This window comes from Aythya fuligula, chromosome 9, assembly GCF_009819795.1.
Source record: "Aythya fuligula isolate bAytFul2 chromosome 9, bAytFul2.pri, whole genome shotgun sequence".
NCBI classification, from domain to species: Eukaryota; Metazoa; Chordata; class Aves; order Anseriformes; family Anatidae; genus Aythya; species Aythya fuligula.
Genome location: NC_045567.1, coordinates 24145412 through 24172441, shown reverse-complemented (window position 1 = coordinate 24172441; position 27030 = coordinate 24145412). Strand labels below are relative to the sequence as shown.

Genomic DNA, 27030 nt, shown 5'->3' with positions numbered 1-27030 from the left:
TTACTGCATCATAGAAAAAAGCCTTGGAAAAACCTCATCCGATTTAGAAGGGGCAGGAGTAAGCCTGGACACGGATTTGATTCACCAAGTTAATTAGGAACCCGTTTTACTTGCATTAACCGCATATTGATCACAGCAATTACCGCTGATGAAGCTGGAGAGCTGCTTCAAGCACGTGCCAGGCGCAGCGAGCGACACGGCTCTCCTCTCGCTGACCACCGTGGAAACAAGAGCCCTCTGATGCACCCCTGGTGTCGCTTGCTGATTTTCTCATCTCGATGAACTTAACTCCCAGTTACTTAGAGGCAATTTAGGAAGAGTCACGCTTTAATTGACGGTTAATTGCCCAAGGGCTTAATTGCTTCCTTACATGTGAAGTTGGACAGGAAAAAACTATCATTAGGGCCTGTAATTTAGCACAGAACTTTCTGGCTGCCAGCAGCCCGGCCTCAGCAGGGCCTATAAATAGCAGGGACGGGAGCTGTGCAGCGCCGTGCCGCACGCAGGAGCTCAGGGCCAAGGCCCTGGAGCTGGTGGCAGCAGCAGGACAGCCACCGGTGTCATCCCTGGAGCTCGGTACTCACCAGGGTGCTGCCAGCAGGAGCATCGCGCCGGGTGCTGCTCACCAAACCCACCTGAGTGCCTGCTTTTGGTCAGGACAGGAACCAGTTGCAGGGTTGCAAGTGGTGACCTGGCTCCTGGCCGGCACACCACGAAGTGTTCGAGCTCGCGGTGAGCATCAGCACATCAAATTGTTCCACGCACAGCAAACTGAAGAATCCCAAGCATTTACGTAACGGAGGCACCAAGGACGATCACAGCAGCGTTGCTTCCCCCAGTCTTTGCAGAACGGCCGCCTTAAAGAGCTCTTCTCCTTCATTCCCTTCTCCTGAACGCCCCAATTATTCCAACAGCTCCAGGCACTATGTCCCAGCACCTTGTAAACCAGAAGCTGAGATCCCGTTTGCCAGGACAGGCAAACTAACACAGCCTGTATTTACCGTGCTGCCTCTACAAGTGTTCCAGGGCGGTTTCTGTCAAACAAAGTTTTAAAGCTTTTTTCTATTGAGATTAAATGGATAAAACAGACTTTAAGGAGGTGAGACAGAGCACACGGTGCTGGGGAGAACATCTGGGGTTTGGGGCTCTTCAGGGAAACAGCTCTAAAAACAGAACCTGCAATCCTCTGCCTGCACAGCTCTGCTAATTCATTCCTGGTGGTGATGGTCAAGGAGAAGTAACTTTGTTCCGTTCTGCTGCTGATTTCCCTTTCTCTCGCCCTATAATCGTACTTCGATATCACTTTGGAGTGCCTAATAAAAATACACATGAATTCAGAGGGACAGATTACAGACGGATCAAATACTGTTAAACCTCCGTCTCTTCTCCTGCTGCACAACCAGGAGCAGAACTCACCCTGCTTTTCTGTTACAGCAAAACCCGCGGTGCCTCCATCTCGTTTGAGATGTTAGGTGATTATTTAACATTACCCATACAGTTCTTTGTAAAAACCTGAGAGAAAAAGCGACTGGAAGCACCCGTGGCTGTGTAAATACCCAAGGTATTTTGTCATTCGGTTCCCTGCTCCTCCACCTAGCATGGTGCCTACCACACCTCCCGTGGGATGGATTTCCATCGCGTTACTCTATAAATTTAAGCGTATTTCCGAACAGAACCCCAGGCTGTTCGAGCCACCCGGCCACACGGCTATCGATGTGTGAAGCCACCAAGCCCAGGAGCCAGAGCCAAAGCTTCAGCTCCCTCCAGCACCACGCACCTGGCAGGCGGTAAGAGCAGAGCTGCGTCTCCAACAGCTCTCATGGAGAAATGAATCCAGTTTCCGTCCAGCAGCCCAAAACCAAGCGTCCCCAAAGGGAACCAGTTCCAAGTTGATACCGAACTATATTTCACTAGGCCTAAAGAGGTCTCTCCGAAGCCATCCAACTACGGTTACACGTGGGTTTTTTTGGCCTTAAGAGCCAAGAAATTAAAAACCAAGCGCGTTGTGCTCACAGCACAGTTGTTGTTAAGAAGGGGAAGCCTAAATTGATCCGACTGGGGAATCATATGAAAGAGCAAGACACGGGCCTGTGATCATTTATTTCAGATTCCTAGCAGCTCCTGGGGAACCGTTTGTGTGCCTGCATCACAGGCAGACGATTTTATCTTCTGTGAGTAAAGAGGACCCGCATCCGAGTGGCGAGCTCTGAGAGGATTCATTCCCAGGCTGGGAATAAAGCCTGGCACTTGTTATGGAGCTTTATTACACCACATAAACCCCAAAGTGTTTGCTCTTCGCATCCCAAAGCCACTCAGGCTACCATTAAACGTCACTAGGTAGCTTTCTAATCCTCGTTTTTTACTGCCTGTGGGAGAGCTGGATTTTAATACTTGGTATCATTAAACATTTAGCTGGATGCTTACACGCTCCTCAGCCCTCTGATATCCAATTTGGGCCCATCTGTTAGGGAATGACTAGGGCCCAATTCACCGGGCTCGTGTCAGACTTTCTGAATTATAAAGACCAAATCCCCACAGAAACAGGGGGAGGTGCCAGCAGTAGCTGGGAGGGGTGCTGGTCCCCGTGACACCGACCTGAGCAGAGGAGCAGCAGGGCTGGGCCAGGCACAAGATGCTCACTGAAGTTACCTGGCACTGCCTGGACATTTCCAGGTTTTTCTGAGACGCTGCAAATCCACGGCTGCACGGTTCCCTCTGCTCACAGCTCAGCAGATGGCATCAGGCAATTTGGGGATGCAGCTGAACGACGCCACCGGACCGAGCTTCTAAACAAGGTTTTATCTGACACCCAGAGCCCCTTTCTGAACACCGGCACTAAACAGAAAGCTTTTGTCACAGCAGCCGAGCCTCCTCCAGAGTGGGCTGACATTCCTGCCAAAGAATAAGGCGCCTGAGAGAGCCAAAGCCTCGCGAGGAACAATCGCCTCCTATCAGCACCGACGCAAAGCAGGCGGGCTGGGGCTCTCAGCAGTTTTGGTTTCACACACAGGACGCATTGTTCTGCTTCGCTTTCTCTCCCTGTCCTCACGGCGCCCAAGCACAGGCGCTGCCTGCTGGGGAAGCACCTGCGGTTTCTGCAAAGAGAGAGAGATTTGTTGGACCAAGGGTGGGCCCCGAACTCCATCGCATTAACAGAAGGCTACCTGCAGCGGACGACTTCTCCAGGAGATGAGTTAGGACCCCACAAAGTGCCCGAGCACCGCAGGGCAACTCCTCGCTCTACCCACACGAGCTGTTGGCCATCAAAGAGCTGGATGCATGGCACGGGCAGATCCCCCGTCATCCAGAGGGCTTCAGAAATAGCTTCAAAACCAGGAATGTGTTCATTTGGCATTACAAACAAATTTAACTACAGCTCCCCCGCCCCCTGCTGTGTTTCACATTCGTATTGCAGAAGTGATAAACGGGCAGGGGAAGGCAAGCCAGGCACTAACAGCTCTGCTGGCAAAGGGATAAATCAGAACTCAATAAGCAGTCGGATGTTGCCACGCAGTTCATGTGCAAAGCTAACCAAAGAGTAAAACATTGGACTATGTTTTGCAGTGGCTTTTTATTTCATTACTGTTAGCACCTCTTTCTGTGCCTGGCCTTGTTCTGTACATTGCATTCAGCACCTCTGAAAAGCTACGTGCTCATGGTATATAAGCCCAGACCACAATTTGTGTGAATAAAACCTGAAAATTTCCTCCCAAACCCATGATTTGTGTAAAACACTGCTGCTCCTCCAGCAGGGGAAGCCAGGGCAGGGGGAATGTGGGACCTAACAGGGAAAGCAGGCCAGGACGTGAGCTCGGAGCCGAGCGTAGGCCCAGGGCCGGCAGCCTCACACGCAGTCACTGCTCGGAAACAGCAGCCAGAAAGAGGAGACGACCGGCATGAGGAGATGGATGAGCACGTCGTGGTGCTGCAAAATTTAGCCCTGGGGTGTACAGCCTGCCAGTCAAGGAAATGATAAGAGGAAGGGTGATAGATGATGGGGGCCTGGCCACTGAGAGCTTAGCTCAGGGAGAACGAAGGGTGAAAACTGCACATCTTAACCTGAGGCTTGGAGGGAGAAACAAAGGGCAGAGAGGACAGCTTTCACTGACTCCAGAACATGGACAGGGAGAAAGATGGGACAAAAAGGTGCTGACAAATTAGTATGAAGGAGATGAGGAAGATAAACTAGTGCCCAGGAAAGGCTGGGACGAAAAACCACTGGGAAGTCTGAGTTGATCGCGATCACAGGATGAGAGAGAGCTACAAAGAACGCCAGAGAGCCCCAGGTTTTAGGGAGAAAGATGCTTTCAAGGATGTGATAAACTGCAAATCCTGCATAAAAACACAAGTGAGAATACTGGAAGTGAATAAAAGATTTTGCCAGAAAAACAACTGCATCAAGATGGGGCTACAGAATGGATCACAAGGGCAAAGAAAAGCTAAATGCAAATAAATCTGATTTGTTTTCCCTCTCCTGTTGGGGACTGCAGCTCTGTCAGCATCCCCCCATTTAAAGGGCAGAGAGTTTGTGGGTACAGCTGGAAGGCAGCTCGAACAAGTATCAGATCAGGGGGGATGGCTAGGCAGGAAGTGCAGAGTTACCTTTGAAACCTTAGGAACAGCACCCCGAAGGAGCATCGTGGAGCAAGTGTGACAGACTGGTGCCAAAATACAGGCGGAGAAAGACACTTGGCAAAAAAAGGAACCAAGCAGGGCTGGTGCCAAGGGACAGCTCGTCAGGTGCTCCAAAGGTATCGGCATTCACCTACCTGGCATCGCATCCTGCCTAAGAGAGAGACGGGTCCCAAAATTATTCCAGGCAATGCTGGGATGGGACAGGATAACTTGCAAGGGGGAGCACCCAGGTTTGGCTGTCCGAGCTACGCCAGGACCAACTCGTGCTTATCGGGTCAGGGGGCTGCTTTATGCCATTTCCCAGCACAGCAAAGCTACAGCTCCAAGGAGACCTGAAAAAGCAAACAGGCTTCTGAAAGAAAATCAGCATTTCAATTCTACGCATCAGGATTCCCACTCCTTCCAGAGGACAGCGCGCTCCGCCCAAACTAACAAGTCAATGGATGACAAATACGTGAATCTAAATGCAGCGCTGGGAACAGGCTCTTCTCTGCTGAAGTTTTCAGACCCATTTATAGCATCCACGAGTTTTTTCAGAACTAATTTAAAACAGTTCTCGTAAGGTTAATTCAGTTCCTCTCTCTACTGTCTCAGTTTCATTGCTGGTTCTCCAGCAAGGCAGCTTAATCCCTCGCTCTCCAAATTCTTTATAAAATTATATGCTTACCACACGGATAATCCTTATTGACAAGCAACCCATTAAAAGCAAGGCGAGATTCCTAGAAGGCTTATATGAGAAAAATAAAGCAGAATAGCTTCTTTAGGCTCTGGAAACAAAACTTATAAAGCAACAATAACCAAACCATGTTATTATTTCTAGAATAGCGTACTTTGAAGTATAATTGATTTTGCACAGAATCAATTTTAAAATTACAGGCTCACTGTTTCTTGTCTTAACCCCTTCAAAATGTTGCCTTCAGAGCAGGCTGAAAGGAATTTGAAGAAAATTGCTACTCTAAAATGTCCCTGAGCCTTTCTAACTGCAACATCTTCAGAGCTTTCAGCCCTCACATTTGTCACGTGAAGCTGTTTTCAGTGCATGCAAGAAACTCATCAATTTGTTTATCTATTTCCCTCTACCAGCTTGAATGCCTTCTGCCATACAATACGGACTGAACACCCAGACACCTCTTCTGTGGCTAACTCAGCAGACGGAGGCACAAAGGCACTTCTCCCGTGTTCCCTGCTACTTCCACAGCTCTCCTACAGATCAGCTGGTGATGAAGTGCTACCCCTAGGTACGTGCATCACAGCTCTGCCTTCACCTTTTTTAAAACAAAGCCAGAGGAGACACCCACCTTCATCTTTATGAACACGACAAGCAATCTTTTTTCCTTTCAAAGTTACATTAATACAAATAAAAGCTCACCAAGCCCCAGGCCAAGCATCCAAAGGGCAGAGGCAGAGCTGGCTGCTGCCCCCAGCCCACTCCCTTGGCGCAGAGGAGGAGGCCAATTACCCCACCTGCCGTGCTGCGAGGCAACGCCGTGTCTGGGGCCTTATTCCTAAAAGCTGCAGCTATTATTAGACAATCTCTGCCTTCTCTCTCAAGTTTTGCTAAGCCGAAGAGGAGACACGAAACACGCATCAAACGGAACGCCTGCTTTTGCATTAGAGGAATTAGGAATTCCTAAATGCAGCCGAGAGGATGCCAGACAGGTCAAGCTGCGCGGAAGCCAATCTGGAAGCGCTCACGTTCCCAACTGCAAAGCGAAAATAAATCACAACAGCGAGAAGCTGTGAGACGCCGTCAGCGAGGCCAGGACAACAGGAGCTACCTCACCCAGCAAATACAGCACCGCGTCACCGCGCTGGGATGGAAGCTGGCTGCCGTGGGGAGTGCTGGCTCAGGGGAAGGCAGCGCCTCACCTCTTGCTTCAGCTGCTGAGTTTATCACAGTACCACATCCAGGAAAGCAAACCAAGCAACATCAAGCCAACACCACCAACTTCTAACTCCTATTCCAGCCCCAGGTGGGCAGGCAGTCCCTTTTCCCTTCTACCCTCACCGTTTTCCTAGGAGCAGGTCGCTCCCTTCTAGCCGCCTCCTGTCTGGAAGACGCCACTGCTCTCTCTGGAGGAGCGCTGCTAAGAATAAGCCTTAGCAGAGCGACAGCTTCGTTACACGAGGTTTAGCTCACTACAGGTGAGGCACACACACACCAAGGGAGGCGTTTCACCCCAAAGCCATCCTGTACGCCAGCTCGGGGACACCCCGGAGGTGCCAGGCTGTGGCACAGCACCAGTTTCTGTGGCCTCCGTGACAGGATGCCCGGAGCTGGTGCCAAGAGAGCCACGCATCTCCTCCAGCTGGATTTACGGAGCTCCCAATGCAAAGGCTCCACAAAGCTCTGCTTTACTTCTCTTAATGGCTGGCAGGAGAGGAGCCGTGCTGTTGCTCCCGCTGCCAACACACGTTAGCTCCCAAAGTGCAGCAGCTACTTTTAGCTCCGAGCCCTCGGATGCAGCCCCCACAAAGTTTCTCCTCTCTGCTCTGTCTGCTTCGGAGCGCTGCGATGCCGGTGGCTCTGCAGTGAACATTAACAGCGCCTCCGAGGAGATTGGTTCTGCCTCTGCTACCCCAGCACGTTATGGAGCACTCGTCAACCTGCAGTAACAGTTTATTACACCAGAGACAAGGAATTCACTGTACCCATACAACGGGAGCACACAAACCGTGCACAATGTTAGTTACTGATCCTACCTTCTCCCCAGGAAGCTGCTTCTTTCACAAGGCACAAACTACGGCCAGCTTATGCTGCTGTAGCTGAAAATTGTGCAGGGAAGTACCACTGCTTGTCTCCCACACCTCTGCAATGTTTCTAACAAAACGATTACTTCTCCTATAGCTCCACAGACTGACTCAAAACCACAAGCAGGTTAACACCCAAAGGCAGGCACAGAAAGGAGCACAGGAACACAGTAAGGAAGCAGCACCAAATTGGTGGGACACCAAGGCCAGAGGAGCTCAGCTTACTCTTAGAGCCAGTGAAGGGGTTGGAAAGGGAGCTTTTGAAAAGAAAGAATGCTACCAACAAGGCACAGGTGTAAAAAATACAATGGCAGACCGGGTGGGGTAGAAAGCAGGTGCTGAAACGCAGAGCATGAGTCACAGAAATACTCTTATCACAAGGATCTTAACCTGAGGCACTGCCCTCAGAAGGCAAGGCAGGTTCTTTCTTTGGGAATTTCCCTTTTTTTTTGGTTATTTTAGCAGTGAAACCGTGGAGGAAACAAAGTCCACAGAGAGTTCGTCTAACAGCGAGGCAGAAAACTTCCACCTGCGGTGTTTTGAGTGTCCAGAAATAAAAGAAAACAAGCAGGGCAGGCAGAAGGTAGTGATGCCTGGTAAAAGGTAGGTGGAGTAACAGGATCTGCTGAATCACAGCAGCTGGGACAGAACGAAAGGAGTTGATCCTTTGGGGACTGGGCATCTCTGGCGTCAGGCAGAAGAGCAGGGCCGGGGGACATTTAGGAGCCTGTGGTTGTACGGCCCCACGACCACAAAAAGCACCTGGGGAAGAGGGAGGAGAAGCGCAGGGAACGGGAGCTCCCCTGCTGCTGGCAGCTTGCCCCTGCGCTGGGTTGGGTGAAACAGGAAACCCTACAGGATTTGAAATCCTGTATGTTGGTGGAAAGTAATTCAGTGCAAACAAATTAAATGTCAATCCGCCAGCACCTCTGGATACCGTTGAACGCTACGGAAATACAGACCACAGCCTGGGGAAGCCTGCTCCGAGCTGGGTTTGATGAACTGGAAAAGAAAAAGCAGGAGACTACACAGGGCAAATCTGATCACACCGGCTCTAACTCCACACAGCATCACTCTCTATATATTGATCACACTGGAGGTTTTCTAAGAGATTTTCAACAAACATTCAGACATTTCAGCCCCATTAGGGCATTTTTCTTTTTCCTAGTATGACCGTATTCCTGCTGCAGATGTTTCTCAGAGGCAGCGAACACCAGGACGAGCACCTGCCAAGCAAACGCCTCCCGAGCTCTCTCTGCTCCTTGGTGCCGGCGGTTTCCACACCGGCCTTTCTTCCACAGAGGCGTCTGACAGCCTGAGAGCCTCCTGCAGGCTTTTTTATCAGCTGGAAACACGTACCTCAGGAACCATTCGCTCAATTATTTTCTTAAATCCCCCAGTCCCTAGGACTGATCACAACCTGGTAAAATTTTAACACCTGCTTCACAAAGTTTTAATCCACGGAGTTTGTTTCTGTTTCCCAGTAACCTGATGGGGGCACAGGAGAAGAATTCCCACTGTGCCTCTAGGACCTTCCTGGCGTGCTCCAGCCCTGACAGCAATCACAGCTTGCTCTATTTCCTAGATTTCCTTCTTGCCAAAATGGCATCCGAATTCAGCGTGACATCTCCACGAACTACTGCCACTTGCTGAAGCCTCACGCAAACATTTAGTGCCCACCATCACACTGAGGATTTTTATTTCTGCATTTAAAGACCAGGACTTGACAATACTGAGCCTGTGTGCAAATACAAATACCTGACCCACACTGCTCCCGTTACTGCCAGCAGGCTAAACCAAAAGGCACATGTCCCAAGAAAGCTGCCTGGTAAATGAATTTCTTCTAGTGCCACAGACATTTAAGCAGTGCCTCTAGCTGGGATGCTCCTTGTCTCCCAGCACACCTCTGACTTGGTGGCAGAAAGGCTGGCTGCAGGCGTGCAGGGCTCCTCACAGAGGAAGAATTAGCTGGCATTTACTTGTACCCTTTGTGTATAACAGCTGGGGCCTTTCTGGTAAGGTAAAGGAGAACCACTTCTTGGAAAACATGTGTAAAAATGTATAAAATCCTGCCTTGGAAGAAATGTATGTTTAATTTCATGTGTAATTAAGAATACCAACTGGAGCTCCATGCATCACAAAGGAAGCAAATCCATCCTCCTCGCAGGGTAGTCCAAGGGCACGATTGCTTGGGCCGATCCCTCGAGCGTGTAGCCCCCAGTCGAGCCCCTCTGTGCAGTTTTGTCCCCAGAAAACACTAACACATTTTCTCCTGATTCTAAGGAGAAGCTGAGTGCAAAGTAGGTTTTTGTTTGCTTGGTTGATGCAGGAGAAAAAGCAGAGATTAACACCACGTTACGTCAGGCAGCAAGAGGTTTGCAGCAGCCCACCCTGAGAGCTGTCCTGTCGCAGTCACCTCACCCCACTAGAGGCAGTCCTGGAGGGGAAGAAGTTCAAACAAAAAAGCATGCATGAAAAAATGTGCCCAGGTTACGGCTATTTGGAACTCAGGGTTGTACAGTTATTGTGCTGTGCTTATTGGTTCTTCTTCTTCATTGTTGTAGCTAAGGAAAATATTTTGAGATCTCCTGGAACACGACTACTATTTTTTTCCTCTTTATTTAACCGTAGAGCACTGAAGAAAACTGCCCGTGTCCAGTCAAAACATCCTCAAGTTACAGATGAGTTCCGTTTCAAATGCTTTTTTCACTTCTAGAGCAACAACATGAATTCAAACTTTAATTTCTTCTCCCAGACAGACTTGCTCTGCTAGCAAAGCACCCTGCAGCTTGCAATGCAGCTGTAGCAGGCATTCCCCTAACGTGTTTTCTTGTCCCTCACAGCCTCAGGAGACACCGTGCTTTCTTGCCATACAGCTGCTCAGGTGGTAAAATAAAGAAATGCTCTCACCTCCAGCGTACAAAGCCCAGCACGGCCCTGGTGCCTGATTTCTGCCAGGTGGTTCAGAAATTAAAACACTACACGTTTTGGTGCAATAAGCAGCCTCAGACTGAGATGTTGTAGCTGTTAGGGGTGAAGAGCCCTCAGCCTGGGGCAAAAGTTTCTCTGCTGGCTTCCATAATACGTAAGCCAAATTTTCAACCTGAACTGTTGCAAACACTGAGTTCTCTGACCTCGGGAGGCCACGAATGCCATCAGGGGTTGCCATGGGCTGGTCGTTACCCCAACACCAGACTGAAGCATCCCGGTGGAGAACAGTCATCTGTTGGGACTGGGGAAGAAGAAACAACCACAGAGCACACACGTAACTAGATCCAGATTTTAAAACCACGTTATTTGCTCTAAAGAGAAGTGATTTGCTTAAGATGGGATTAACTTTAAATGGGACTAATAAATCCAGTAATAACACAAACATCCTTTTAAAAGGCACATCTACAAAAGATGCTCAAAATGTTTTGTAAGCAAAATGCAGTTTCCACAATGCAGGAATTACCAAAACAAGTACCACCACAATATCACCACTCCATTTCTGTGGCTGAGTTTACACAACAGATGCTTCAGCTCTGACACACTTTCTAGCACAGGACAGAGATACGCTAAAAGTTTCCTATTTTAATCTAACCTAACAAATCCTCAGGAGCCTCTTGTCTAATAAAGGCCCAAAGGCCAGTAATGCTCTCAGACTCTTCTTCATCCTCTAGACATTTTTTCTTGACCGCTCCATTCCTGACACTCAGCTGGGACAAATCCTGTAGACGAGCAGCTGCAGCCTTCCAGCTGCAGATTTGCGGTGAGATGTCCTTGTTCAGATTGTGAAATGTCACGATGTTTCCTTCAAGTATTGTCATCTTTCTGCTAAAGAAATCTCCATCTTTTCTTTGAGTCAGGATAAAACTTTTATAACTGGGTTCTATCTCCTACTTTATGTGGGTTTCACGGGCTGTTTTCCTGTATTAGTGCACACGAGCTCAACAGCCTTTGAGCCTGCCGTCCACTGAGGCGTTCCCAGCCCCAACAAATCGCTGTCATTCCTCTCGTCTTCTGTCAGCGGAGCGAGGGCTGAAAACACCAGCTGGGAGAATGAGGACAGGACAGCCCACTAGCCCTCGACATCCTGGCCAAAAGGAGCTTGATACAGCTGCATGACACCACAATTCCCACCCTCTTTTTGTTCTTCCTCATCTCGTTCTTCATAGGCTCGTACCCCGCAAGTCTTCTCTCTCTTTGGTCTCAAAGTTCAGCTTCCATTTCGTCTAGATGAAGGCGACTAAAGAACCCTTGAGAACTTTAATCTGCAGCTGGCAAGGCAGCAGGCACACCAGGATTACAACCAGGGAGCGATGAATTATTCAGCCAACATAAATCTGCAATTTTTACTGGATGGGCAATTTAAAAAATTTATGAACTTCTCTTTTAGGGCAGCTTGAAGCACCCTCTCTAAAGCGGGAGTAAAGAGTTACTCCAACAAACTCTCCAACCTCCTCCTGCATTAAATCCCATTTACACTGACACTGAGGCTTCCAGCTCAATCAACAAGCTGCACACCCAACCCATAAGCAATGCCAGCAGAATGTCACTGCTCTTAAACATATACACACGTAACGAGAGCTTTTGTTTCAAAGATGACCTCTTTTAGTTCTTAAAAAAACCTCCACACACTTCGGGTGTATGAAACATTTATGGTTATTAGCTGCTTTCAACTCAGAAGGAGCAGCAGCATTTTGCAGCCTGACCTCACGCTGTTTACGTGCGCGCTGCGGCCAGCCACGCCGTGCACTCCTGCCCACGCCTGATTTATTCAGCAAGTACGGATGCAGATCTCTTGTCCAGAAAAACAGCAGGAATTAGGAGCACTGACGAAATCCAGACACAGCGCTAGCTACTGCTTTGCAAGCTTCTGGCTTCCAAAAGCGCCTAAATCCAGATTGGCAAATTCAGACTGAAATTCAGTTTCAAGGCAGGCCGTCAGGATAGAAGTCTGTACTTTAACAGCTGTATGTAAAGGAACAAACCTAATGCCCACAGAATAAATAACCAGCACTAAATTCTCTCGTACAGCAGAACACAAACCAGCACTTTTATCGTCTCTTATTAGCTGGAAATCTCCCTTTCATCCTAACGAGCTGGGATCTGGTTTCACGCACAGACATCAAGTATAAAGCCCTGGAACAGCCATCAAATATTTTATTTAGGCAGTTAAACATTTCAACTTTGGGGCTGAGTAAAATGAGGAGGAATTAAGTAGGTCTGGAGGAGACAAAAGATGTGTTATACAGCAGATAACCTATACCACTGCACCCAAGTGCCAATTTTAAGGCGCTTCTTTGCATATTGCTAGCGTGTGCCTGCTGCAGCAGCTGCAGGAGTCACGGTACCTAAAGTAGCTCAAAGCAGCTAACACACGTCACAGCCACAGCAGTGCCTGTGGTCCCCAAAGCACCACAACCTGATAGAAACTCATATTCCATCGTTGTATTCCTCCTGCTCCTCTTAGGAATGATTTCAGATCAGTGCTGGATCTGCTGCTGCCTCCGGCTTCTGTGCAAGATGCCCTTTCTCCCGATGAAGAACTCGCAGGGCACAGCAGGAGCTGGCTCTGAGCAGCCCCTTCAATGTGCTGTGGCAGCGCTCTGCGATGAGATGAGCGATACCGAAACCTCTGCAACTGCATTTTTACATCTCCTTCCTGTATCACCTCTCTCAGCACAACCTGCAAATACCCAGTAGCGCACAGGACGATATTCAAAGTCAATGCCTCTTGCTCGCAGGGCAGCCGTCCTCCCTTCTTCACTTCTGTCCCGAACAGCTCGACATCGAGAGCTTTGGAAATGACACAAGGGCAACAAGCAGGACTGATGACACCCGAAGCTCAGAGCTTTCTTTTTGTGGCGCCTTGCTGCAGGAGGTGCAGGGCCAGGAGCAGCGGTCGGTGCCCACGGTGATTCTGCACACAAACGAGCGCACAACAAAGCCAGCATTCATATCCTGGCTCAGCACCAGGGTCCTCTCCTGCCTCTTGCTCCAACCTTTGCTTCAAAGCTGGAGCACATGCTCTCAGCCTCACTGGATGAATCAAGGAAGCAGCCAACGGGCTGTTTTTCTCTAGGACGGAAAGGAAAAACCTTGCCTTGTTTCCCTGACGTTTAAACACTCCCTCTACTCTCACTTTGGACCGTTGCGATCTTCAGTTCCCGTTCTTTGATATACTGAGGTTTTTAAGCTATGAATAGTGTCCCACAGCGCTGTAAATTCTCCTCATGAAAGAGGAAGATGTCGGTAAGAAAGGCTGTGTTTATGTCTCCCCTTTCAGGTCCACCAGCCGTGACTCCCACGTAGCTGACAGCTGTGTGAGCCGCGCACCACACAGTCAAGCCCATCACTGCTTTGGTCCCTTTGTAATTCAGCTGTCATTTAATTACTTCCCTTTTCTTTTTTTTTTCCAAGCTCATGCAAGTAAGAGATCATTAACACGTTTACTAATTGCAACTGGCTCAAGTTGTCTCCAATATTGGAAATTCTTGCACGTGCAAGAGCAATGTCCCAGAACAGGGACCAGCAAAGGGCTGTTGGGCAGCAAGGAGGCGAGCTGCCCCCGTGGATCCCAGGGCTCTGAGCGCCCTCCTGAAGCGCAGGGAGCTCCAGCAGCTCCCAAGGCAGCCCGTGCACATCCCTAGTTTGTCAACCTGTGTGCCACAGCTAGAGGAAAAAATGCAAAGCACTTATGGAGCACTGCCAGTGCTACCAGACTTCTTCATTTCTTTTCCCTCCTCATGTGGCTATATGGAGGCACGGTAAGAACACAGACCCTCATCCCCAGCTGTAATTTGTTTAATTCCCTTTTACTGTTCTCAGCCCATCCTTCTTCCTCGAGACTCTCCTCTCTGCTTAGAGCGATCTTCTTGTGATAAAGAACTTGAATTCAGTAAACACCAGGTCAGCCTTGAGTGTTTTATCAACACGACTAAAAGCCAAAACCAAACAGCTCACCCCAACCATCCTCCTTCCAGCCTCCACATTGCTGCTGTGGTCACAACCCAGCCTCTTCAAAGCTGGTCTCCCAGATCCAAAAGCAGCAGCTTCCAGAAGATGTCAGTCCCGCAGGGCATTTATTTCACCCTCCTTTCAGCAGCAGAACATTGGAGGGAAGGAGGAGAACTGCCTCGGGAGCCCAGGCTGCAGCACCTGCAGTCGTTACACTGCAAGCAGTGACTCCTTTATGTTGCTCAAGAGGCAGCAAACGATGCCAAGTTCTCCAGCCCTGCAAGACTCGTGTTGGCAAGGAACGAGAACACCGCGTCCCCCTTCCAGAGCAGCAGGTGAGCACCGCGACAAAGTTCAGCCTCTCCCCCTGGGCAGCACCACAGGGAAAGCCTGGGAGCTCTGGGAGCTACCCCAGGTAGGTAGCAGGGATTAAATGAGCGACATCCCAACTCCTGACGCTGCCAGGCAGAACCTCTAGAGCTCCAGAAGTGACTGATAAAGCACCAGCCTCGCAGCTCCTGCATGGGATGAGTTCATGGGATCCGCTCTGGGCTCTGAAGTCAGGCAGCGGGCTGGGAGCTCACTTGCAGAGGACCAGCTGCACTCTTCACCCTCGTCTAATAGGGCCGGGCAGCTTCCCACATCCGTGCCTTGTTATTTCCATTACTTTTTAAGCCAAAAAATCTGTTTCAAAACAAAATGCTGAAAGAATTCATTTAAAAATACGGCAAAATTAAATGTTCTGGCATTTCACAAACGTTGCTTTTTTATTTGAAGTATTTTCCTCTTGTTTGTCTAGACAGAACAATTCAGGAAATCCAATCCAACGCCATTAGTGGTAGCGTACAGGCCCAGGAGAGGATCTCCTACTTATCCACACCGTTCTCTACTGCTCATTTTGGGTTTTAAAATCAACCCGTGGCTACAAGAGTTCGGTGCTAAGGCACTGAGCAGTGCTGGGAGAGAAGCCCCATCCCACTCAGGTTTACATCAAAGCTGCTCACAGGGCAGGGACACAGCAGCACCGTGCCCTGGTGTGAAAGGTGACCCTTACGATCCATGGTGCTGACGTGGAGAAAGCACTGATGCTCCCGGATCTCAGGCCCCATTATTTTCTTGACAACCATTAAGAGAAAAAAACCTGAATATTGCAAACAGCAGCAGGCAGGTGATGACATTAAAAAGAAAAATCAACCTGGAAGCTACACAGTTAATGATGCTGGTGCCCGACAGAGAGCAAAAAGGCTCAGTGGCACCTGGGAGAGAAAAGCAGGGGGACTACAAAGTTCTATTTTCAGTTGTATTGCTGACTTGCAGCACATCAGCCAAGGGACGTAAACAGAAATCCAAGCCTGTAAAGTGATCTGAAAACACCTGCTCACAGAGGTATAATGTTTTCTCCCGATATACTTCTGAAATACTTTGGATCAGAAGCTCAGCCAGGTAAACTTAAAGCCCCCGGGACAGACAAACCACTACGTTTGCAACTTGTGTATAAAAACAATCCCAATTAATGTTAAACAGCGTTTGTCACTCAGATTGTATTCTGCTCTGACAATCAATTGGGAGTGCTGGGAAGCTCAGTAACAAAACATTCCAGTAAAAATCCCTCTGCACTGTAATAGGCTTGAGGTTGTGTCCTTTCCTATTATTCATCAACATGATTCTCATCTTCCTTCACAGTCAGGTTTTCCCTTAATAAGAGACACACAACCCACATGCCAAAAAAGCTTTTAAAACTTAGGTTTGAAGCAACTAATTCCAATATGCAGCTGGATACGCTCTCCTTTGGCTCTTCTGCCTTGGCACCACAGCCTTGTTTAGTTTATTAGAAACAGCTATGTCAATTGCCAGTCCTGAAAGTTTACATGAACACTTCAGAGTATACAAACTCCAGCTCGGGGAACTTAAAGCGAGGAGAGCAAAACCCAACACATCCCAAGAGCGACGCTGAGCTACTCAAACATCCGTCCAGCAAAGTGACACGCAGACTCGGGCCAGGACGCCGCTGCCATCCTGCCCGGCTGGGCACCGCAAGCAGGCACACGAGTGCTGCTCTTTTTGGTTTGAGAGCATGTTTGAGAATAGAATCTCTCACCTCATAGGACAGCTAGCTGAAACTACAGGCTCTGAACTGTACCTGTTTGCCTCTGAAGGTTAGAGAGAAGCGCAGTTACTGAGGTCGTAGTATCAAGGTGCCACCTTCGAGCAGACTGACACCACTGCTCCAGCAAAGACCACCTTACGGGATGGCAGGCTCTCCAAACAGGGAAACGTTTGGGGTTTTGGAAATGACTGGCTGGCTTACGGTCATTCTCTCTGCAGGTGACCTCATAACCAACAGTGTGGCCACAACGTCCAGGTTTCAGGGAGAGACGCTTGGTAAGAACACCTCCAACACAAAATCAGCCTTTAAAGTCCCAAAAGCATGTCTCAAATCAATTCACACTCCACGGCATTAAAACATCTAACACACTTAGTTCTATTAGCAATCGTTCTGTAACTCCCACCAAACGCAGGTACATTATTTAGTGTCTTGTTTGTCTTCTGCTTCTATTTACAGTTATGATATCCACACAAAAACAGGGGAAAAAATAAAAATAAAAAAATCAAAGAAGAAACTGATAGCATGTACCATTCCCCTTTTCTCAAACAATACAAGATGCAGATAATGCGAAGAAATATATCAGGAGATGTAATTGCTAAAATAAATACTAAAGCAAAAAAAGAATTCAAGTTGATGATTTAAATGCTTGTCAATTTAAACCCTCACAGAAAGTGCTCATTTAAGGCACTGATTGAAATAATTCCATCCCGGAGGCAGGAGATTGCTCCTGCCCTCAATGTTAAAAATAATATCGTCATTAACCTCAGCAACAATTTTCTAATTGCCAAAGATTACAAATCTTTTATGTAACATTCATCCACTGAGAATTCAATCGCTCTGCTTTGCCTTTCAAAACCACCGCTGGGAGAGCAGTCGTGAGACGAGCCCCCTTTAAAAAAAAGAGCCAAACTCGTGTGATGCATTCTGCATGCAAGCATAAAACATTTCTCTTTTGCAAAATGGAAAGTTTGTCCCCTCCGTCTCCCTGCGAATTAACGCAGCACCTCACACTCTATTTCTGCGTGAAACACAAGCAAAAGGAGGGGCAGCCTGGAGCTCTTCTCCGACGTTTCCGTGCCAATTGGCACTCCGAAACCGGCAGCTGGTCCCGCGTTTTGTTCTCTACGTCCTGAGCAATAAGGGCTCTCACTGCGTGCCAGCAAAGCAATGACCAGCAGTAGAAACAAAGAGGGCAAAGTTTAGTTTTCAGAGCCGCCAGAGTTATAAAACTGTTAGTGCTCTTTCAAGAGCCCTAAAGAAACGCAGCCAAAACGCACACTCATGTGCTCTGTTCCTCTCAGACAGGCACAGAAAGAGAGAGAGAAAACAGGATTCATCCTAACCCCCCGAAATCACTCTCACACACATCTCCCAGGTCTGGGAACTCGGGCAGCATATAAATAGTGGTACCCTGAGAGTAATTTTCCTGTGGCTGCCTGACAGCCGTGCTAGGAGGGTTATTAAACGTCCCCAGCCCTACAGCAAGCTGCAGCTGGGGCAGACCGATGCACACACACACACACACACAGCTCTCCCCTTTTCAATACCTCTGTTTCAGCACGTGTTTGGGGGAAACACACATTTCAGGGAAAGTTTAGGCAATCCCGCAGTCCACACGTAGACTACCTGCAAATGAACCACGTTCCCACTTAAAATGCAAGTTTAAAGGAGTGCGAGCGAGCCGTGGCACACCAGAGAACTGTATTAGGGACCGCGCGCTTCCACTGAGCGGAAGAAATGTTTCGTGCCCTCCAGCAGTTTGCTGTCTGGTAGAGAATGAAAAAGTAAAGAGATTTATTACATTAAAAAGTGTATTGATTGAAAACACTACGGTATGACAGTTTCAGCTATTATAGCAGAACTTAATAAAATCAAGTGTTTACCCCTGAAGGGGATTTGGGGGAAAAAAAAAAGAAAAGAAAGAAAGAAAAAAAAAAAAAAAAGAAAGCTTTTGTACCATTTATGACAATGAGAAAATTTGCAAGGGATAACATTTTAACACCGAAAGTAAATGCAAATAAATGTTCATTTCTCCAGGGGAGCTTTGAGGTTTGCCGACACAACGTGCTGCGGGTAATTGCGCGGCGGTTTAGCAGTTAAGACACGTCCTTTGATTGTCTGGCTGGAGATGTCAGCTGCTCACACAGCTGGGAATCAGACAAGGTCGGAGATGATGCGAGCCAGCAATGTTTCAGCATCATAATCAATTTGTATCAGCAGCAGCGGGACTGCAACTTGGTGCTGCCACGCTGCGCCCCCAGGTTCGCCCCGGCACTCGCCGGGCACTGCGATGCTTCCTCTTCCTCCTCCTCCTCCTCCTCCTCAGCGCTCAGCTGCAGCCACACATCAGCCCCCTTCCTGCAATGCTCACGATAGTTCACCTGCAGCAGCTCAGGCCCAGCTCTGTGATTTAGGTACCAGGTAACGCTGGCACAGCAGGGCAGTTATCGCAGCCGCCCTTTACACCCTCGCTAGCGTCACCTACTCACCCTGCCTCAAGTATTTGTTGCTATTCTGGCATCTTCAAAGGTTTTTTTTCCCTCCAAGTTGTAACAAAAGTGACACGCTTTTTAAGCTGAATTGCCTTCAAACAAATCTCTCCGTTTAGCAGTAAGTTTTGAGCTGCTTTAACAGAACCACCAGCCGGAGTGTTTAACACCAGCTCAACGACTGGAGCGAAGGCACACGAGTGCCCAGCCCAAGCACTGCCCGGCTCGCAGCAGCTGCTGACCCTGCCCACACCTCCTGGCAGCCCGGGGTCACGAGCTGTCCGTGGACACGTCTTTGGCAGCACGGAAACTTCCTTCTGGGCTTGTCTTACGTCTTCTTTGTTGTCACGGTACGTCCAGGGTGAGCTGAAACTCCGCGGGGCTAAGAAGAAATAAATCTTCATGATGATCTTTTCCAGCGAAGATCCCTTGGGCGAGGAGCTGGCCAGCAGCCAGGGAAGCTGCTCTGTCCTGCTGGGCTGCCAGCGAGGGAACATCCATCACGCCCAGAACAGGAGCAGGGGGCAGCAGCCGAGGGGATGGCAGCCTCCGAGGCCGGCTGGGAGCAAGGAGAGCCCGGCTGGCACCTGCTGCCTGGCTGCAGAGGCACACGGGGAGCGCGTTCCCCAGCTCGGTACGGGTTTTGCACGTGGAGGCGCTTCTAGGAACACAGGGATCACGTTCAGCAGCACAGCCGTGCCACATGGCGTGAGCAGCAGCAGCTCGCCTCACCTTGGCACAACGCCCCAGGGGCAGGCCAGCACCCCGGCAGAGGCAGGGCACGCATGGGGTCTGCCCCTGCACGGCCCCGAATTGCTGCCAGGGGCAGAGTACAGACACAGCATCCCCTAAAGGGGTGAAGGTGTAAGCTTCACGGGATGCGAGGGACAAAGGTAGGGCCCCAAGGTTATCTGGAGAGCAGGGAACGGGAGCCAGGACGCTTCCCTCGAGCAGGGGGGCGGCAGTGGGGTCGGAAAGGCAGAATTTGGGTTGGGGAGTTCGCTGCAACCTTAAGGTTTTAATGAATTTTGGAGAGAAGCGGAGCCAGAGGCATATGACTTTCAGTGCATAATTATAGCAGCCGCTGCCCTTAAACTAGTTCTGGGAGCTCTCATTTGGAGGCCGTGGATTCAGATCAGAGCTCACAGAATATCAGCACTTTGTTCCTTTTTCTGGATCCACCGGTGCCTGTGATGTGCTTAAAATGAAGAGCGAGCCCTGAACATCGAGGTTCAAGGACCAAAATCGTTAGTGCCAGACCCCTTTTTAATGCCTTTTGGGTCACAAAACACGACTGGTCTCATCCAGCACCATTCCCAAGATGTGATTCAGAGGCTCCTGGTGCCAGGGCAAGGCACCTCACGACACGAGGGTGAGAAGTTACTGCCTGCAGCTTCCCTGCTCCGAAGGCACAATGTGCTTTGTGCATGTGCTTTTAAAACATCCAACCCCCTGACCTGCAGACCTGCTTCCACCAAGCTCCCCGTGCCCCAGAGCCATTTGTTTGGGCTGGACACTGTTAGCACAGGGGCTCAAGTTGAAAAGCACCAGGCCCGCTCCCATGGGCGTTCGAACATTCCCGTCCCGCAGCTGTGGCGATGGCCGAGCAGCCGAGCACTCAGCCCGGGGCAGGAGCACGCACACCACCACTCCCCATGGACCCGTCCCCCTTATTCCAGCTCACCGAGAAACTTCAACGACTGCTCATAACCTAGAAGCACCTGTGGATCAGAACTGATGTAATTAAATCAGTGGCAATCAGCTGGCCCCGACGTGGAAGCAGCGGTTCGAGCGAGGCTGGCAGACCACGTTTAGAAGTAATTGACTTTTTGATGTTTATAAAAATGGAAAAAGATTCAATTCCACGCCCAGTAATACAGCTGTGAACGACAGCGGCGAGACTCCCTGCTTCCAATTACACGTTTTTACACCATTTTAATCAATTTTAAGTCACATTTTTGCAGAGTCAATGAGAGCGTAGAGCAGATCGAAACATTACACAACCGTGGTCTTGTTGGGTGAAAATCCTAACCCTTCAGGGCGACATCCAAGAATCAAAATTTGGGTGAAGTAAGCAAAATGGCAGAAGTGTTGCTCTGTGCCGTTTTGGTTCACGTTGTAGGCCACTTCTGTGGAATTTACACGCAGATCTGAAACCCGTGGATCATCGCGGCCTCACCCATGTAAATATTCATTCAAACTCAGGCGCTTTGCAGGGCATTCTTCTGACACTGAAAGAAATGGCTATAAAAGGAAAACCAGCAGTAACCCCAGCAGCTGCTTTTTTAAAGCTGCAAAGCTTCAAAGACTTCACCTTTATAACGAGGCTACAACATCCGCAGAACCTCAAAGCTGTTGTTTCATTTATTCTTACGTTTCTTTTTTTTTAAATATCAAGCCATTAATCCTCAATGGCCTCTGCTCAGAAGTACAACAGACACGTTTTCATTGCTAAGTTTGCTTAAGTAGTTCTGTATCAGAGGAACGGGGTGTGAGTTAGTCAACAGATCCCGAATTAAACAAAAAAAAAAAAAAAGGAAAGAAAAGAAAAGAAAACTAACACAACCTTCAGCTTTCTCTTCCCAGCATAAACACCTTTTGCTATTAGGATCAGAAACAAACCAAATGAAAGCAAACAAAGAAACGAAACCAAAGATGAACTCATTCACTTGTTATTAACCCATATTTGGTAGGAGGCGAGCATTTCCTTCCAACTGGCAACTACCGTCTCCGGTTAAGCAGAAGAAATTTCCCCCCATCTATGCTGAGAAGATGACACTCATCACAGCGTGGCCTGTGCACACGCGAGCTCAGGTCATCAATCCGTGCACTGCCAGGAGCACAAGCACCAACTCGCAGGTGTGCAGAGCCCAGAGGAGCTGCCGTGCTCTGTGAGGACGACTCGGGGCTGCTCAGCTCTCCCCACACCTCACCCCCCGGCACGCACGCGGCGGGCTCGCTGCAACACGGCTGGAGCGGTGCCGTCTGCTCCGGGCTGCACCTCAGCGCTCTCGTTTCCATAGCCTCGGACAACATTAGGAAGGGCTCCCACCATTATCTTCAGACCTTTTTTTCTTTTCTCTCTTTTGGTAAGTTAATCAGTAACCAGAGCCTTCTGCCAGCGGTTTGTGCTACTGATTTCAAGGCCCCGCGGCACAGAAGGCTTTGCAAGGTTTGTGGAGTTCGAAACTTGAGCTATTGATACAGCAAATCCTCTCCTTTCGCATTTAGGCTTCCCTACACCGTGAGTAAAGAGGTGCATTTCCCATACTGCAACACCCTATCCGCAACTCTGAAACCAGCTGTATCAGGCAAAATGCCCTAATCCACATGCACGGGTTCCCAAGGAGCAAGCCTTGCCACGTCCCTTTTTATGAGCCAGTTACTCAGCTTTGATTTCTCACCGTGATGATCCACGTCCGTTTACAGCTGCAACAAGCGCAGGCAGCACAGAAGGCACCGTCAGCAGCGTTATTTTAGGAGTCCTCACCCGGTGGGACCGATAAAACGACCTGCAGGGTAGCCACAGCCACAAAACTGCAGCTGGCAGCTGAGCTGCTTCGTCCAGCACTGAGATCTCAGTTCAGCCCGGTGCCTGAGCCTTGAGGATCTCCAAAGAGGACCCTGTGGTAACTGCTAGTTAACGTGGTTAAATCACTCTGATTAAGCATCCTTTCCCGTTGGCTGCTCTGCTTTCAAGCTCATTGGGTTTTATTTTATCATTTATCTAGTTCGCTACTTCTCCAAGCCTCCACAGCCCCAAGACTTCTACATAGAGAAAGACAAAAAGCGTGCAAGACATCTTTAGGCTTCCCAAAGAGGCCGATGAGATAACAACCCAATGCTTTATTTGGTTCTGATTTGATTCCAAGTCACGGCACCTTACCTCCTCTGACCAGAATCATCCAGGGAGACACCAGGCAGAAACTTTTCTTCGTTCCCCCTAAGCCTGCTTCTTTGCCCTCTACCCGTGCCACACCAGTGCTGCTCGACCTTCAAGGAAAAGACAAGCTGACTTTGTAAGAAAGGAAGCCTGCACTACACACCACGCATCACATTTCACCCCTAAAATATGATTCCCTGTAAGAGGTAATTGCAGCAGCTCATTGGATTCTTAGCTGAACACAGAGCATTCACAATTCCTTTTGTCTATCAGTTTATTAAGGCAGCCACAAACTGAAGTAAATGGCTGCCAACCTATTCAGGATGAAATTGTAAGACGGGAGAGCAAATGAGAAGGGTAAGAGAAGGGTAAGAGAAGGGTAGAATTTACCCAAAAAGTTGGCAGTACTTGAGCAAAGCCCAGAAATCTTCATAAATTAGCACGATGCAGTAATTCCTGTTACTTGAATTGCATTTTGCTCCCCTTCCGCTTCACCCCGATAGGGCAGGAACCAATTAACGAGGACACGTTCCCCTGCACATCGCTCTAAGTACTCAGTTCGCATCTCACGCGTGGTGTTGTCCACTTGGAAAACATTTTTCCACATCTAGAACAATTTGTTTCACACGCAGCTCCGCAGATGAGCCGGCCTTTGTTCTTTATCTACACACACAGACATTTAACGGGAGCGCGCAGTGAAAATTTAATCGTTACAAAGGCTTTGCTACACATGAAAGCAAAGCCTTCCACAGAGTCATTTGTCTCTTTTACAGAGATAAAAATAAAATAAGACATCCAGAAAACCAGTTCAAATGGAGGCTTCAGGTTCAGTATTATGTACTGCCGATTAAATAAGACTCTTCAGTCCCGGTCTTTCTTTTCTCCCCCCTCGTTTCTACTGAAAACTCTAAAACCTGCGTAGATAAAACCCAATTTTCCAAAATATGTTTCGGCTGTATGGAAAGCACACGGTTCACGCTTTCCTGATCAGTTTTGCATAAAACCTAAAAGTAGAAACTCCTTGTGCCCCAGTGACCAGACACCTCTCTCTCAGTGGCTCTAGATGCCACTGAGAACATCTGGAGATTTTCTGAGAAACATAAACGAGAGAAAGGACAACTTACATTTAAAAATATTAACTTGAGTAGGATTTGGAGAAAGATCTGCAATGCCCTTCAAATGACGGGCCTCTTCTAAAAGCTTCACGCTTTGCCACTGAATCAATTAGAACAAGTTCTCTGAGGATTCGGAATACCAAAGATAATCGAGCTTCCCACAGGTCCAGTACTAACACTGTAACAGCTTTACTGGATGTGATTCCAAGCTCCATAACAAAATATTTCTGCCTATATACAGATATATGGACAGACGTATAGAGGGAGCATGTTCTTGTCATCTTGCTGTTCCCTGTGTTAGTTTGGGGTTATTTCAGATACTGAGCATGTGGGTACGGCGCAGAAACACAGAAGATACAAAACAAACTGAAGAGGATCGCTCCTCCACAGTGCCCAGATCTGAGTGTTTACATCGTACTTCTATCTGCAACCACCTCACAATATCGTTTAAAAACACGACAGGGATACTCCTGCAAACTTGTTTTGGCCGATCAGTTCAGACAAGGAAAGCTGACAAGTGAAACATCCGGGAAGGCGGCACAAGACACAACACGAGCACCTTCCCTCCCAAAGCCTCCGAAAACAAAAAGCCAGATGTACCAAATCCGGGCAGCAGAGGTTGTATTCCCTGAAGAGAAGAGACGCAGCAGTTTGAGATCCATACACACGTTGCTACTGCTATTCCTCAAAGGCCAAGGCACAGTGATCTGGCGTGAGTGTGCCACTAAGGGCTGCCACAACTGTGTCCCAACCAAAAAGGAGCCCAGGGTTCAAACACAAGCAGGATGTTTAGGAAGTTGCCTATTTTCAGCATCCAGCGTGTTTGCTTTATTTTAAAGGGGACAAAATGCTAGCCACTGCAGGGCAGCAGCATCACAGATGACCCCCTTCCCAACTGTGCAGGCAACAGAAGAGAAGCTTTTCTATTTTCTATCTAAGGCCTGGATCCTTCCGGCAGCACTCGGAGGTTCAGAGGGCCAGCAGCTTCCCTCCTGGTGCTCCATTAGCGTCTGGTCACTGCCAGGGCTGTTTCGGGAAGGACTTTATCTGCGTGATCCATGAGAGCAGCTGGAGGAACAGCCAGGCTCTCGTGCTGTGCAGCACACGCAGCCTCCCCCCTCTCCTCAGCAGGAGCACTTTCGTGTAAAACTTCCCCATTCCTCTCCATCTCCCGTCATCCTAGCAAAACCCCGAAGGTAATTTCCTACCTTGCGTAAGGGATGCTGGAGCTGGCGTGTCTGACAGGAGCCGCCTCCTCGGCATTTCTTTGCCACAGTTATGAGGGACGTGCTCTGTGCTACACAAGGAGCTGAGTGGCACGCTGCTAAATGAGGAGGAAGCTGGACTTTCAACATTTGTCACCTGAAAGGACTGAGGGACCCCCTCACGCTCTAACCCCTGTTACACAGCTCAACCTCCAGGAAACCACTGCCCGAGAAGTTGGAGGTTACACACCCGAAGTTTCCCAACCAGCAAGGGCAGCAGCACGCCAGCACAGCTGGAATTACGTTCAAACCACATGCAATTCATAAACACAGCGCTCGTCCTCAGTGACTTGCTGGTCTTCGAGGGAAGGTGAATTGCACAGAAGCCACGCACGCAGACCAGCTTTGGGGCTGCACACATGCCTCGCTCGGAGAGGACGCTCCTTCCGAACGCGGCGGATGAGCACAGCTCCTGACAGGAGGGGGAGACGAGACCAGCCCTTTGCCAAAATCAGATCACACCACACTTCGCTGTAACAAAAGATGCCTCCGGGGAGTTTGTGCTCATCATCGTTATTCCACGCACGTAAGAGCCACCTTCAACGGCTTTCGCTTCAATTAAACCTTTACTACTGCAAAGGGCAGAGGGGGTGCAAACGTATTCACACCGTGCTGATCGTGGAAGTGGTAATGAAAGAGAAAGCAAATGGAGTATCTCCCTCTGTATTCAGAGCATCTTCCCCCACACACCACCATTGAAGGAAAAAGGCACAACCCCCCAAACAATGTCTTGAGATAAACCCCGAAACCTCACAGGCAAGGACATGCCCATGTCCCTTGCCCTGTAGCCCTCCTCCCCCCACATCCCTTTTTTTTTTCCAGCCGAGCACTTGCCTCTCCTCCGTGCCCATCAAATATCCCGAAGATGGAGGGGTGAGTCTTGTTCACCAGGTCGGTGATCACTTCGAACCTGTCCTCCATGTGATCCCTCCGGCCTTGGATGGAGTAGACGGCCACGTTGTGGCTCTTGAACTCCCAGGTCTTGGAGAACTCCGCATCCAGCACGTCTAGCCCCCCGAGCCGGTCATTCTGCATGATCTCGGCCACCTTGCCCTTCACCATCTTCACCGCATCCCTGCTGGACTTCACGATGGTCTTCACCTCATCCGTGTGGAAGAAATAACTCCACAGGGCCAGGCTGATGCACAGCAAGAACAAGGTCTCCGGTCTGAGCAAGAAGTAACGCATGATCCGACCCAGCAGAGACAGCAAAGTCATTGTATCCTCTATCATTTATTATCGGCACCGGGTATCCCCGCACCATGCGACGAGCGCCCGGGCGGCCGGGCTGGGGCTGGGGGCGGCGGCTCGGGGCTGGGGGCTGCGGGCTGGGGGCTGGGGGCTGGGGGCTCACCGCATGCTCGGCCGGGGCGCAGCCGGCGTGCGGCCAGCCCGAGCCCCGCTGCCCACCGCTGCCTCCTCCCGCTGCCGGCCTCGTCCCGGCCCAGTCCCAGTTCCAATCCCGGTCCCGGTCCCGGTGCGGCCCGGCCCGGCTCGGTGCGGTTGCTCCCGGCTCGGTGCGATGCGGTCGCTGCCCGCCCGGCCCCGCTGTCCCCTCGGCGCCCGATCCCGCCCCTAGGCCGCTGCTCGGCTCCGCTCCGCCCCGGGCCGGGCTGGAGGCAGGGAGGGAGGGCAGGAGGGAGGCCGGCGCTCCGGGAGCTCGCCGCGGGCAGGCAGCGGCCGCACCTGGCCCCGCGCCCCCCCCTCCCGGCCCCCCGCAGCCCCCCGGCCCTCCCCCGGGGCGGGGCGCCGCCGCCTCCGCCGCGCCCGGCCCCGCCGCCCGCCTACAAGTCCCGGCGGCCCCCGCGCGGGGAGGCAGCGGGTGCGGGGTGGGAGTGCGGGG

At 49.9% G+C, this 27030-nt stretch overlaps 1 protein-coding gene across 1 annotated transcript in view; it reads right to left on the bottom strand.

Moving 5' to 3' along the window:
* PPM1L (protein phosphatase, Mg2+/Mn2+ dependent 1L) overlaps positions 1-26825 on the bottom strand; it is a 66719-nt gene extending 39894 nt beyond the window's left edge. Inside the window, exon 1 of the mRNA XM_032192925.1 lies at positions 26022-26825. Coding sequence (XP_032048816.1) covers positions 26022-26420 — 399 coding nt within the window. The 5' untranslated portion in view covers positions 26421-26825. The remainder of the gene's footprint in view (positions 1-26021) is intronic.
* Between the last annotated feature and the right edge of the window lie 205 nt (positions 26826-27030).